Source organism: Cucurbita maxima, unplaced genomic scaffold (genome assembly GCF_002738345.1).
Source record: "Cucurbita maxima cultivar Rimu unplaced genomic scaffold, Cmax_1.0 Cma_Scf00023, whole genome shotgun sequence".
Classification (NCBI taxonomy): domain Eukaryota; kingdom Viridiplantae; phylum Streptophyta; class Magnoliopsida; order Cucurbitales; family Cucurbitaceae; genus Cucurbita; species Cucurbita maxima.
The window spans coordinates 3,674,189-3,686,414 of record NW_019272039.1 but is presented as its reverse complement, the minus strand read 5'-3'; the positions used below and the strand labels follow the sequence as shown (position 1 = coordinate 3,686,414).

At 33.6% G+C, this 12,226-nt stretch overlaps 1 protein-coding gene across 1 annotated transcript; it reads right to left on the bottom strand.

The window, feature by feature from the left end:
- Positions 1–4,898: 4,898 nt before the first annotated feature.
- LOC111497107 (BTB/POZ domain-containing protein At2g13690-like) lies at positions 4,899–10,158 on the bottom strand. Its single transcript, XM_023147758.1, has 2 exons — positions 8,945–10,158; positions 4,899–6,033 (listed from the first exon to the last, which is right to left on the bottom strand). The coding sequence occupies exons 1-2, from the start codon at positions 9,677–9,679 to the stop codon at positions 5,095–5,097; spliced, it is 1,674 nt and encodes a 557-aa protein (XP_023003526.1). The 5' UTR covers positions 9,680–10,158; the 3' UTR covers positions 4,899–5,094.
- Between the last annotated feature and the right edge of the window lie 2,068 nt (positions 10,159–12,226).

The following is a 12,226-nucleotide window of genomic DNA, read 5'->3' as shown; positions in this document are numbered from 1 at the left end:
TAAAATTCTTCTAAAAGCAAAAGAAAAAATTAGCGACAATTTATTAACTAAATTAATCCATTAATTTTTTTTTTTTTTTTTAACAACTGAGTTGGATAAGAAATTATTAAAATTTTGAATTATTTTTAAATTTAATATTTAATTTAATAGCTATATTTTAGTAACACTCAGATTAAGACAAAATATAAGAACTAAATGAAAATTTTCAAATGGTAAAAACAAAATTGAAACAGATTTAAAAAAATATTTTATATAAAATTTTTATCTAAGATTAGATCGATTCTAGGCGCATATCCCATCTTTTATTTATATTAATATTTGTTAATATAATATATAGTTAAGTAATATTTTTTTTTTCTTGTACTCTTTCTTTGGAGTAACACCGAAGGTTTTGATATTATTTTTGGTTGACTTAGATAGAATAAGTCAATTAACAAAATTTGTCAAAAACAAAATTACCATATTCATAAGATTTTAAAAACTATTTAATACGTCGATAAATTTTTAAACTGGTGTCTAGCTCTCTTAATTCTCAATATCGTGTCTAATAATTTTTTGAATTTTTAATTTTTTATATATAAAATATTTACGAGCTTTATTATTTATTTAAAAAAATACCTATATTCGTGACATATTTGGATATCGTTCTTTCACCGTTAGGTTGGTTTTTTTTTTTTTTTTTTTATATATATTCTATCAGATTTTTAACATTTATGGAATATTTTAAAAAAAATGGAAATAAAAAAAAGGGGGGGAAATGAGGAGAATGGAACAAACCCTAACAGGGTTGACTTGAGGGAACAGCGTTGGACTTGGGAGAAGAGACTCTGTCCCAAAGTCTTTTTCATTTTCTTTTTTATAATAATAATTTTTAAAATATTTATTGGGAGCCAACCGGAAATTGACGCGATGGCTAAATTACGTCGTCATTGTACGGAAACCCCACGTCAATAAATATTTGGAATCCCTTCCTAATTAAATTAAAATTTAAAATCTTTAGACATTTTTTTCTGGGGTTATTTTAAATAATTTATAATCGTGTAAATGAGAAGCATATGAATAAACTGAGACAACTGAATAAGAGTGATTATGAGAATATAATAATTAAAAAATGCTTCAAAAAATCTAATAAGGTGTGTCTTTTTTCAGTCACTCAATCATAAAACTTTCATAATCGAACATGTTTATAAAAATTTCCTAAGGAGTATATGAATGATTCATTTTTAGAAGCAGTTTCAAATAAGTAGGTGGCATAATCATGTTGTAGAGATGTAGAGGAATATCAAGGTTATAAGGCGTCTGTGAATGTTTGATTAATCCACCATACCTAAATGGTGTGAAAGTTATCTTATTTATAATCAAATGAATTACAAGGATATGAAAATAGTAATAAATGGAAATAACAATAAATGGAAAGATACCTATGATAATAAGACAAATATTACATATTTGTCTTATAATAAAATATCAAATATAATATATATGGTAAACTATAATTTATTACTAAATATCCTTAACAGCGTCAAATATGGATTTTAAATTCTAATATGAAACAATGTGAGATCTCACATCGGTTGGAGAAGAGAACGAAATATTTTTTATTAGGGTGTGGAAACCTCCCCTTAACAGACGTGTTTGTGAGGCTAACAGTAATACGTAATAGGTCAAAGCAGAAAATATTCGCTAGTGGCAGATTTGGGCTGTTACAAACAAAATCTCACGGTGGGTAAAAAAAAGAAGAGATCGTGGGTAGATAAGTGAGGAAAGTTGTCTTCATTGGTAGATTACTTTTGGGTGAAACAAAAAAACAAAGTCATGGGGGTCTATATCGTGGACAATATCATATCATTGTATAGGAAGATATATGCATTTATCATAACGCAAGCCCACCGCTAACAGATATTGTCTGTTTTGGACAGTTACATATCACACGTGTCTATTAGGGAGAGGTTTTCATACCCTTATAAGAAATATTTCGTTCTCCTCTTCAACCAACTTAAGACCTCACAATCCACCCACCGTACATATAGATAGATAAACATCTAAATTACGAAATGAATAATGGCTCAAAGTCATTTTCATGAGCACTTCCCCACCTATATTTTTAGCATCTTAATAATTGTTAAGGTGGACCACCAAAACTCACGTACCAACCATACTTTTACATCCATATCCAAGTGTCCTTCAATTCCCATGACCCTCCTGCTTTATCCATCTACACCTAATAATTTCGACATTTTCATGCATCATCTCCGACATGGTCACGTTACCTATTCCTTATTTTTTAAGTTCTGTAGACCAACACGAGTCCTTCATCATATTTTATCCTCGTTCAAATTTCTAAGAGGTCACTCAATATAGAATTGTTCAAAGTAAAACATTTTAACTACAGAGTCATCTTATCCACATGATTGTCCTTATTGGAATGTAGTCTCGGTTCATTCATATACTCCTTTATGTCATAATTAATATATGAAGCTTAATCATTATATTATTCTGCCATGGAATTAAATGTCAACTCTCCTAAATCACGGATTATAATATTTATATTAATTTATTTTTAACAAGAATAGATTTTTCCATAATGAAATGCGTTAATGTGGGGGTGAATTTCAGCTTCAAATTGAAGCAAAATATCATGCAAATTAAATAAAATTAATTAGTGTCCAATTCCACATAATTAGCTCATGGAAATTACAGTGAAATCATGTAACAATCTTTTTAAAAAGTTTAATAATTAAAATTGATTTAAAATAATTTATATTAAATTGTTTGGGTCAAATAAAAATCCAATCCACTTGGTTTATTCGTGATTGATCTTAAAAATGATTATTTAAAAGGCCAATAGTACAAATTAAGCTTTTATTTATTCTTTTTAACTAAAAATATAATTTAATTAAATTTTAAAACAGCTGCTAAAAATATGCTTAAAAACAAAGCAAGTTGTTTTTTTTTTATAATAAAATATTTTAAAAAAAATTAAGAATTAAAAAAGAAAAGATCATGCGGAAATGAGTCCCAAAAGTAGATTGATTTGATCTGGTAGACGTCCCACTTTTAAAAAAAATATTTTTTAAAATAAATATTAAAAAAAAAAAAGAAAAAAAAAAGGTGTGGTGGAAATTAATATAATAATAAAAAATTTGTTGGGTTGTGGAAGCAGCCGCGTTTAAACGAGTCAAAATTACAGAGGAGACGGTCTGACCCTATTCCAAGACCTAGTCTTACACGTGGCATTTCTGTTTTTCTCTTTTTTATTTTTTTTTTTAAATTTGAAATATATTATTATTTCAAAGGTAAATAAATGAAATAAATAAAACTTTGAAAGTCTTGTTTGGGTTAAGAGACTTGAAATAGAAACCTAGTCAATGATGGGCCATTTCGTTTACATACATATAACATTAAATTTTAATTTCTACTTTAATTCGATCTATCATTTTAATAGTCGAAAAAAATTAGCGAATAAAAATATATTTTAATCGAGCTTTACAGAGTTTACCTTGAATAATACGAAACAGATGGAAATATATATAAATATATATAGGACAATAAAATTAATTAGACCAAATTTTTTATTTTTTTAAAATGTATAATGCAAAAAATATCAATTAATATACAATCATAGTGTTGTTTTAAAAAAAACAATTATGAAGGATTTTATTATATAATGATTTTAGTGATTAAAAATTCAAAGCATGTGGGACCCACAGGATTGAAAGATAAAAGGAAGGAATGTTGTATGGGAGTCCTAGAAAATGATCTTGTCTATGGATTTTATTTTTTTAAAAAATGAATATTTTTAATATATAAAATATGATATTTTCTAAAAAATATTAAGGTATAAACTTATTTCCGTAAAATAAGAGATTTAATTTAGAGATGTACAGAATTTCTATAAGTATAATGTACTATTGAAATTTAAATTTTTTAAAATTATGTTAAATATTATATTATATTAGAATTTTTTTTTTAGTGTTTTTTAATATAAATAATATTAAAAAATAAAAATTGTCCATTAAAAATTCTTTCAAAATAATGGAAAAAAAAATCTTGCAATAAATTTGATTCCAATAAAAATAAAATGAAGACTAAAATAAAAAGCTAGAGAAAAGACGAAGAAGGCTGTCTCACCGGATCACGGAAATATCTCTAATTTAAATTCCAATAATAATAATAATAAATAAATAAAAAGTAAACAGTTTATTAGATAAAATATTTATACATGGAGTGGGTCCCACCAAGAATGAGAAAGAAAAAGGGTGGATTAGGTTTGGGGCCGAAAATTGATAAATTGAGACCACAAGGTGTCGAACACACGGCCGCCACCTCCAAATTCCCTTTTCCATCTTTTCATTATTATTATTATTATTAAATTAATTAATAAATTAACAAAAAAAACAAAAGGTTTATTTATTTATATATATATATATATTTGTGGCGTCTAGTGATGGTGTTGCGCATTTATTGGCAAAGATCTTGTAATTAGAGAAAAGGTCAAATGTATTAACAGTGATCCGATAACGTTAAGGTTAAGGTTTAAGGTTGTGGTCTCTCCCATCCCATGGGAATTGGAAATATAGTGAGTCAAGCAATTCAAGATGCATCGTCACCGTCACCTACGTCTCTAGACCGTTTCGAGAACAAAGTTTTAGAAAGCTTGAGCAGAGAGTGGAGAGAAGAATGAGACAAGATGAAACATTCATGGTAGCGGGTCATAATGGACAACAAAACATTTTAAATCTAATAGTGATACATAAGAGACCAAAACGGACAATATTTGCTAGTGGTAAACTTGAATTATTACATTTAGAGTGTTACTCACGGAGTTTTTATTGTTTTTAAAGAGCGTTTTTTGGTTGGTTGATCTGTTGTTAGGAGTAACAGAGTTTATGTTTTGAGACCCATTCAGCTGGGACAGATCCAACTCTATTATGAAAATTTACATAAACAATCTCATTAGCCCTTCTCTTAAGAACGTAATTTTTCACAAATACAATCTCTAATAAATTATGAACTTGTCTGTTGCTCTAAAAGCATCCTATTGTTAACTTTCAAGTGTACACACAACTGCTTCACTTGTGGTGCAGGGACAGCTTACCTAGATTCAATGGAGTAGGTCTCCGATCCTCTAAGGAACGAACGACGCCACCATATTTGGAACGACTTGCTAAGATTAGGACACTCGGTACCGCGCTTCGAGAAGAACCGACACCAGTCCATGAATAGTAAATGTTGTTGCTTCATAGGTAGAGTAAGCAATACCTGACCCATGGCTTCCTCCAGTAGTTTCATATCCAGTCCCTTTTTGCAGCGCTGTAACCAGCTGAAGTCTAGTAGCATTGGACCAAACCATGCCTGTAGCAGTCCCGACCGTGATTCTGAACGACAGTTCAGTTTTCTCATCCCCATTGCAATGAATAAGTAAGCTGAAACTCGACTGAGCTCGTACCGAACCATCGGTGAAGTGTTCTCGTGCATCCTAATCAGTTCTTTCTGATCTGCCCATGTGTTGACGAATTCTTCAGCCATTTGCCAATCAAGTAAGATTTCAAGCAGCCAGTTGATGTTATCGACCTCCACTGCGATTTGTTCGATTAATGGCTTCGGGGTTATATTCTTTAAGCCTCTTTCGGGGCAGACGCCGTCGGAGGATCCCTTCAAGAGGCTGACTAAAGAAGCTATACAAGTATGGAAAACTGCATAAAGGTCTTCTTTACTGAGGTCTAGATGATGTTTCTCATAGACTGAGCTTTTGCACAGAAGGGCCTTGACTAAACACTTCAGTTCGTTCCTTGCAACGGAATTCGTACACGTGGAAATAGACCAAACAAGCTGTCTGGCTACACATTGCCGTGAAGTTACTGAGTCGAGTGAGCGTAGTCTGGCCATGACGTCTCTACTCGTTGCATCGTCGAACTTGACTTTTAAGAACAGATTCCTTATTTTCTCTTCTTCCTCTTCTGTCCAAGGCACAGCTTCTAAGTAGTTTAAACATGAAGCAACACACTTTGTGAACATGATACCTGCAGATACCTAAGTGATAAAAGATATTCCTTGTTAGTGCCTTCCCCAGAAGCTTGGCTGAATTTCATAATACTAATGATATTATCAAATCATATGTTCGAATGCAATATTGGTGGCATGCACACTGGTAATCAAATGACATAAAGGGTGCTACATCAAGTATTAGACACTACATTATTTGCAAAGTTTAGAAGCAATTAGCATCAGTTCTGGAGATCTTGATACTATATTACTCCAAATTTGTTTTCTAGAGAACTTTTAGCCTTGTGGTTGAATGTTGGAACGAGATGCTGTTTCGTAAGCCTTTCCAAGATAGAGACAAGACTCATTGCAAAAGAAATTGTTTGGTTACTTTGATATATCCAGGTCTGAGATCCCATATTGGTTGGAGAGGGGAACGAAACATTCTTTATAAATGTGTGAAAACCTCTCCTTAATAGACGCATTTTAAAATCGTGAGATTGACGACGATATGTAATGGGCTAAAGCGGACAATATCTACTAGCGGTGGACTTGGATTGTTACAAATGGTATCAGAGTTAGACACTAGCCAGTGTGCCAGCAACAAGGATGCTTGCCCCCAAGGGAGATGGATTGTGAGATTCCACATTGGTTGGCGAGGGGAACGAAACATTTCTTATAAGGATATGGAAAACTCTCCCTAGTAGACACGTTTTAAAACCGTGAGGCTAACAGCGATATGTAATAGGCCAAAGTAGACAATATCTACTAGCGGTAGGCTTGGGCTGTTACAACAACAAGAAGACCTTGATCATATCCTCTAGAATTGTGACTTTTCTCGTGTTGTTTAGAGTTGTTTCTTCTAGGAGTTTGGCTTTAGCTTCGTCAGACCTCGGGGTAGTAGCGAGTTGTTCATCGAGCATCTTTTTTCACCTTTTTGTGAGAAAGGGTTGTTTTCGTGGCAGAATCGAGTTTGTACTATTTTGTCGAGTTTGTGGAGTGAGAAAATAATAGAATCTTTAGGGGGTGGGAGAGATCATTTAGCCATGTGCGGTCCCTTGTTAAATTCTATGTTTCTCTTTCGGGTTCGGTGTCAAGACTATTTTGTAACTATCGATAAATCTTATCCTATTTGATTGGAGCTCGTTTTTTGTAACTTGACTCCCCCTCTTCTATATTGTATGCTCATGTATTCTTTCATTTTTTCTCAATGAAAGTTCGGTATTTCATTTAAAACATATCTATATTTCATTAAATGTGTCCTACTGGATCGGAAATAACTTGTCCCGATCGTCAACGTTAGTTCTAGTTTGTAAAAACTGAAGCAGCATATGCTACATGTGGTGTGTATGTGGTAGGGGGAGCTTTAGTTTAACACAAGCGAAGTTCTCCTACACAACTCGGACCGTCCTATATACAAGAAACCTCGTGCCACACCAAGGTTCACGTAGGGCGTAGTCTCTTCAAAGAGTTTCAAGGGGTATTGAATAGCTATAATGTATTACATGAAACCTAAACACCCTTTCTCAGATTATAGTCTTTCCATTTGAATTTCTAATTATAAAGCTTTCTTGTAATCCATCTATATGTGTTTGGAGTTCCTATTCCATTATTCCATTCATTAATGAAGTTTGTTTCTCTTCTTTAAAGAAACATGAAACTTATACAACTACAAGGCTTAATGGGGTTGCTACAAAGCTTAATGGTTAGCTAAATGCCCTCTCAGTGAAATAAGCCATCAGTCAACGGTACAATGGTTGGATCAGGTCAATTAGGTGCGGGACGGTATTTCACTAAGTTGGACAAGTATTCCAGTGCTTTTAAGCGCGAGGGTCACTTCACGATATCAAGGATGTTTTGGGTTTTCGATCTAGTCAAATCGGCCTAAGGGGCCATCATCTGCTGTTCCAGTTTAAGTTTAGCAGACCTATCTTCATGAAATAATTAATTCCCATCAATATCCCTAGATACATTCTTATAACAGTTTGAAGAAGCAGATATCTGAAGAAAAAGAACATTGGAACCATTGAGCTGCTCGATTGGGTTTTTTTCATTTCAATGTTCAATAGAAAACCATAGTCCAGCCCTATAACATTTGATGGTTAAAACATGAGGGAGAAGGATATTTCTATAAATGACCGTAGTAGGTTAGTAGGTGAGTTCGAGAAAATTTGTGAGATCCCATATTAATTGGAGAGGGGAACGAAGCATTCTTTAAAAGAGTATGGAAACCTCTCCCTAGCATACGTATTTTAAAACATTGAGGGGAAGCCCAGAAGGAAAAGTCTAAAAAGAACAATATCTACTAGGGGTGAGCTTGGGTTGTTATAAATGGTATTAGAGTGACACCGGGCGGTGTGCTAGCAAGGACACTGAGCCCCAAAAAGGATGTGCCAACGATGAAGCCGACCCTGAAGGGGAGTGGACACTGGGCGGTGTGCCAGCAATGAAGCTAAGCCTCGAAGGAGATTGGACACTGGGCGGTGTGCTAGCAATGAAGCTAAGCCTCGAAGGGAATTGGACACTGGGCGGTGTGCTAACGAGAACGCTGAGCCCCGAAGGGGAGGTGGGATTGTGAGATTCTACATCGATTGAAAAGGAGAACTAGTGCCAACGACGACGTTGGTCCCGAAGGGGGAGGGGTGGATTGTGAGATCCCACATTGGTTGGAGAGGGGAACGAAACATTCTTTATAAGGGTGTGGAAACCTCAATATTTGCTAGCGGTGAGCTTAGATTATTACAAAATTTGACCTCTAAGATCACCAATGAGTCCAAATTCTTTCAGATGTACAGTTCTTAAGATGACTTCACGCTAATAGATCACTATTGGCCCCAATGTCCCAATCCCCCGCAAGCTTATTCTAAACCAAGCACACATGGAGGAACAAATTTGATATCAAATCATAAACCAAAAGAACAAAGAACACACTAATAATGGAGAGTACAAAGGCACTAACCTCAAGTATGTCAATAGCCCGGTAGACGCCGACCTTCACGAGCCATTTTGAAATATCATCCTCAAACATAAGCTCAATGGTGTCCCTAAACACCCCCAAGTTATCCACCTCAGGAACTTCAATTCTACACAATTTAGAACGCGAAGGGCTGCCATTGGATGCTAAATCCTTCTTATGTTTCACAATTAGCTCAGAAAAAACCTCTGAATTAGCACATAATGCCTCTGAATTCAACTCCAAAACCAAGCAGCCGCCGTTTTTTCCCCTCAAATTCAATCTCACATCAAACACATCCTTCTTATCATATCCAGCAATCGAACCAGTGCGGGACAAGCTAGCTGGAGGATCGCGATATTTCTCCTTTGGAGCTCGAAAGCTTTCAACTCGCGGTTGGATGATCGAATCGATAACTGCAGAGTTCTCAGTGCCCATTTCTTGAGCCAAACCCTCAACATTCTGGTCGGAATCAATCGGCGAAACTCTCCCCGGAGACAAGATCCTTCGAGGGTCAATCCGACCGACCAAACCCAACCCAGATTTGGAACTCTGAGGCGAATTGGGCACAGAGATATTAGGTTTCGCTACACTCTCCGACTTATTTCGAGGGGTTCTGGACCGAGAAATCACGAAGTTATCGGGACTGGACGGCGGCACCGCAAATGAACAACACCAAGATCTCCGACGAGAACGAGGCTCCCAAACTGAGCCGGTTTTTTTCCGGGAAGAATCCTCCATGGAAGGCGGATCGGCGGCGAAACCCAGATGGGAATTACAGAGAGAAGAAGAAATCGAGCGAGCGAGCGAGAGAGAGAGAGAAAGAGAAGAATAATAAAAGGGTTTGTAGAGAATCGATTAGTGAACGAGAAATGGGGGAAAAAAGAGGGTAAGATGAAATGGGTTGGGCGCTTTTGAGTTCTTTTTTTCTTTCCGTTACGCTCATGAAAGTTTGGGGAATCGCGACGTTTGGAGCTTAGTTCGGTATGTTAGTTTAATGGCGGATTACAGAGAGAGGAATTAATAAAATCAAAAAGAAAACAAAACCCATCTGTCAGATTAAGAACACAATTGGGTAAAGATAAAAGGAAATTGATTTAGATTGGAATCGCGTTGAGGTCTCCATCTTCTTGGATTCCCAAGAGAAAAAAAACAGCTTTTTTTTAATGGAAAATGATAAAGAAAAGAGAAAAGAAAAAGGGAAAGTTGAAGGAACTCTCACTGCTACGCAATGTTTCTTCCGCTCTTCTCTTAATTTCTATGATTTCAATTATTTGAGCCGCACATGTTTCATTCTCCATCATTTATGTCTTTCATATTCAAATTAAGCTTCAACTTCTTGGTACTATCTTCGAACACTCATATTTTGTTCTCTCACTGGTATTTTTTTCTTTTTTTTAAGACTTCAAATCTCTTGGTCATTGTTATTATTATTATTATTTTCTTCGAATTATGTATTTATTATTTTTGTGGTCGATAGAATGATAAACGATAAAAGAATGGATTTCATTTTTAACTATATTTTTTATAATAGAAATTTATTTTGTTCGTTGAGTTATATTTAGATTAATAATTTAATTTATTTTATGATATGGAATAAAAATAATGGAGTGGAATGATTTTGTGTATTTGAAGTCAATAATTAAATAAGAAATTAATGAAGTGGGTGGGAGGTGAAATGGGCACACAAAGAATTTTGGAATCTACATTTATAAAGGCTATTTATTAGAAAAAGGCATCATTATTATTAACCATATTCCTATCTAATATTATGGCTTTAAAATAACACTTCTCAAAATTAAAAGAATTATATATATAACAGAAAAAAATTCTTACCATTTTAAAAAATTATATTCATAAATGCGATGATTTAGGTATATTTTCAGGAAATAATTTTAAAATTTTATTTAACTAAAAAAAATTGCACAAGAGAAAAGATGACCTCATTAGCACCCATGGCGAGAGGTGCTCATAGATTAGTTCGAGTCTAGGTGATGCATCTCGTAACCTCAATTCAATTATTCAAGTGGTAATTTTTTTAAGTTAGTAATTATTATGAAATAAGAACTAAGGGATTAAGTTAATTTAATAGTTAGATTCATATTTCTTTTAATAAAAATTACATTTCAAAAAGATTTAAAATTTATTTTTAAGAATATTATTAAGGAATAAATAATAAAAAAAATTATGAAACTAAATAAAATTATAATAAATATATATAGATTATTGTTAATATTTTTAAAAAATTTTAAAATTTTTATATATTAAAACCAATCTAAATATTTTGATAATCCTACCAAAACCAAAATAATAATTTGATAATCCTACCAAAACAATAAGGATTAAGTTAGATTGGATTCTCTTTCAACAACCCTACCAATGCCTTTTGTTATTTTTTTAAAAATTGTTTTTAGAAAATACCAGCTTTAATTCTTCAAATAAATTTATTAATAATTTACAGTTTATGATATATGTTGGTGTTAAAGAAAAAGAAAAAACTGTAATTTGCACTTAAAATAATCCCAGATTTTAAAAACTAATAAAGTTATAGAATTATAGAATTATTATACGATTCAAGTAGATCAAAAATTTAGTGCATGTGAGTGAAGAAGAAAATGGAGCTGTGGGTGAAGAACTTTGAGAAGAACAATTAAAAAAACATGGTGCCCTGCAAAATCTTAACAAGCAACACCATTTATGGGGAAGTTTTCACAAATGGAGAAATCCTTTCATATGCACTTGCAGAACAAGGAGTGGAATAAAATAGTCAATGGAGGCCCGTGGGGCTTTGAGAAAGAATTCAAATACATATCAACAAGCTTTGATTAAAGTAGGATCCATGGCAGACGCATACGATGTTTGGACCTCGATATAGTACGAAAAACTACTAGACTTCTGTTATGGGTGTGGAAGGATAGGCCATGAAGAAAACACGACATATCGGCAATCTTCTCTATCTAATGAATGGGAGTCCACTTTGAAATCGTCTGCCTTTGTGGCAGGAACTTTGAGGATAACAAATGAGGATCAACGAGGCTGGGTTTTAGCCCTGCTTGAACGCCCAAGGTTCGGGAAATCTTCAAACGGTCCAGGCATTTTACCACGAGGACCGTAGGCAAAATCCCCTTGTGGTTTTTGTTTCCAAAACTAAATGTGATGATAGAATAATCATCCATTCAAACTTGAGCTGAGTTTTGATAGTTGTGGTAGGAGCTGGCGATTCATGCATTTATGGATCAAATGAAAGAGCAAATTAAGAACTATTTAAAAAAAAAAAAAAACCAATTC

What these genes read in the sequence shown, in the direction of transcription:
- LOC111497107 (XM_023147758.1), bottom strand. Translation starts at nt 9,679, where the DNA reads ATGGAGGATTCTTCCCGGAAAAAAACCGGCTCAGTTTGGGAGCCTCGT. An exon ending in GGGCTATTGACATACTTGAG is followed by an intron (nt 6,034 to 8,944) that starts GTTAGTGCCTTT and finishes TTTATCACTTAG; the next exon opens with GTATCTGCAGGTATCATGTT.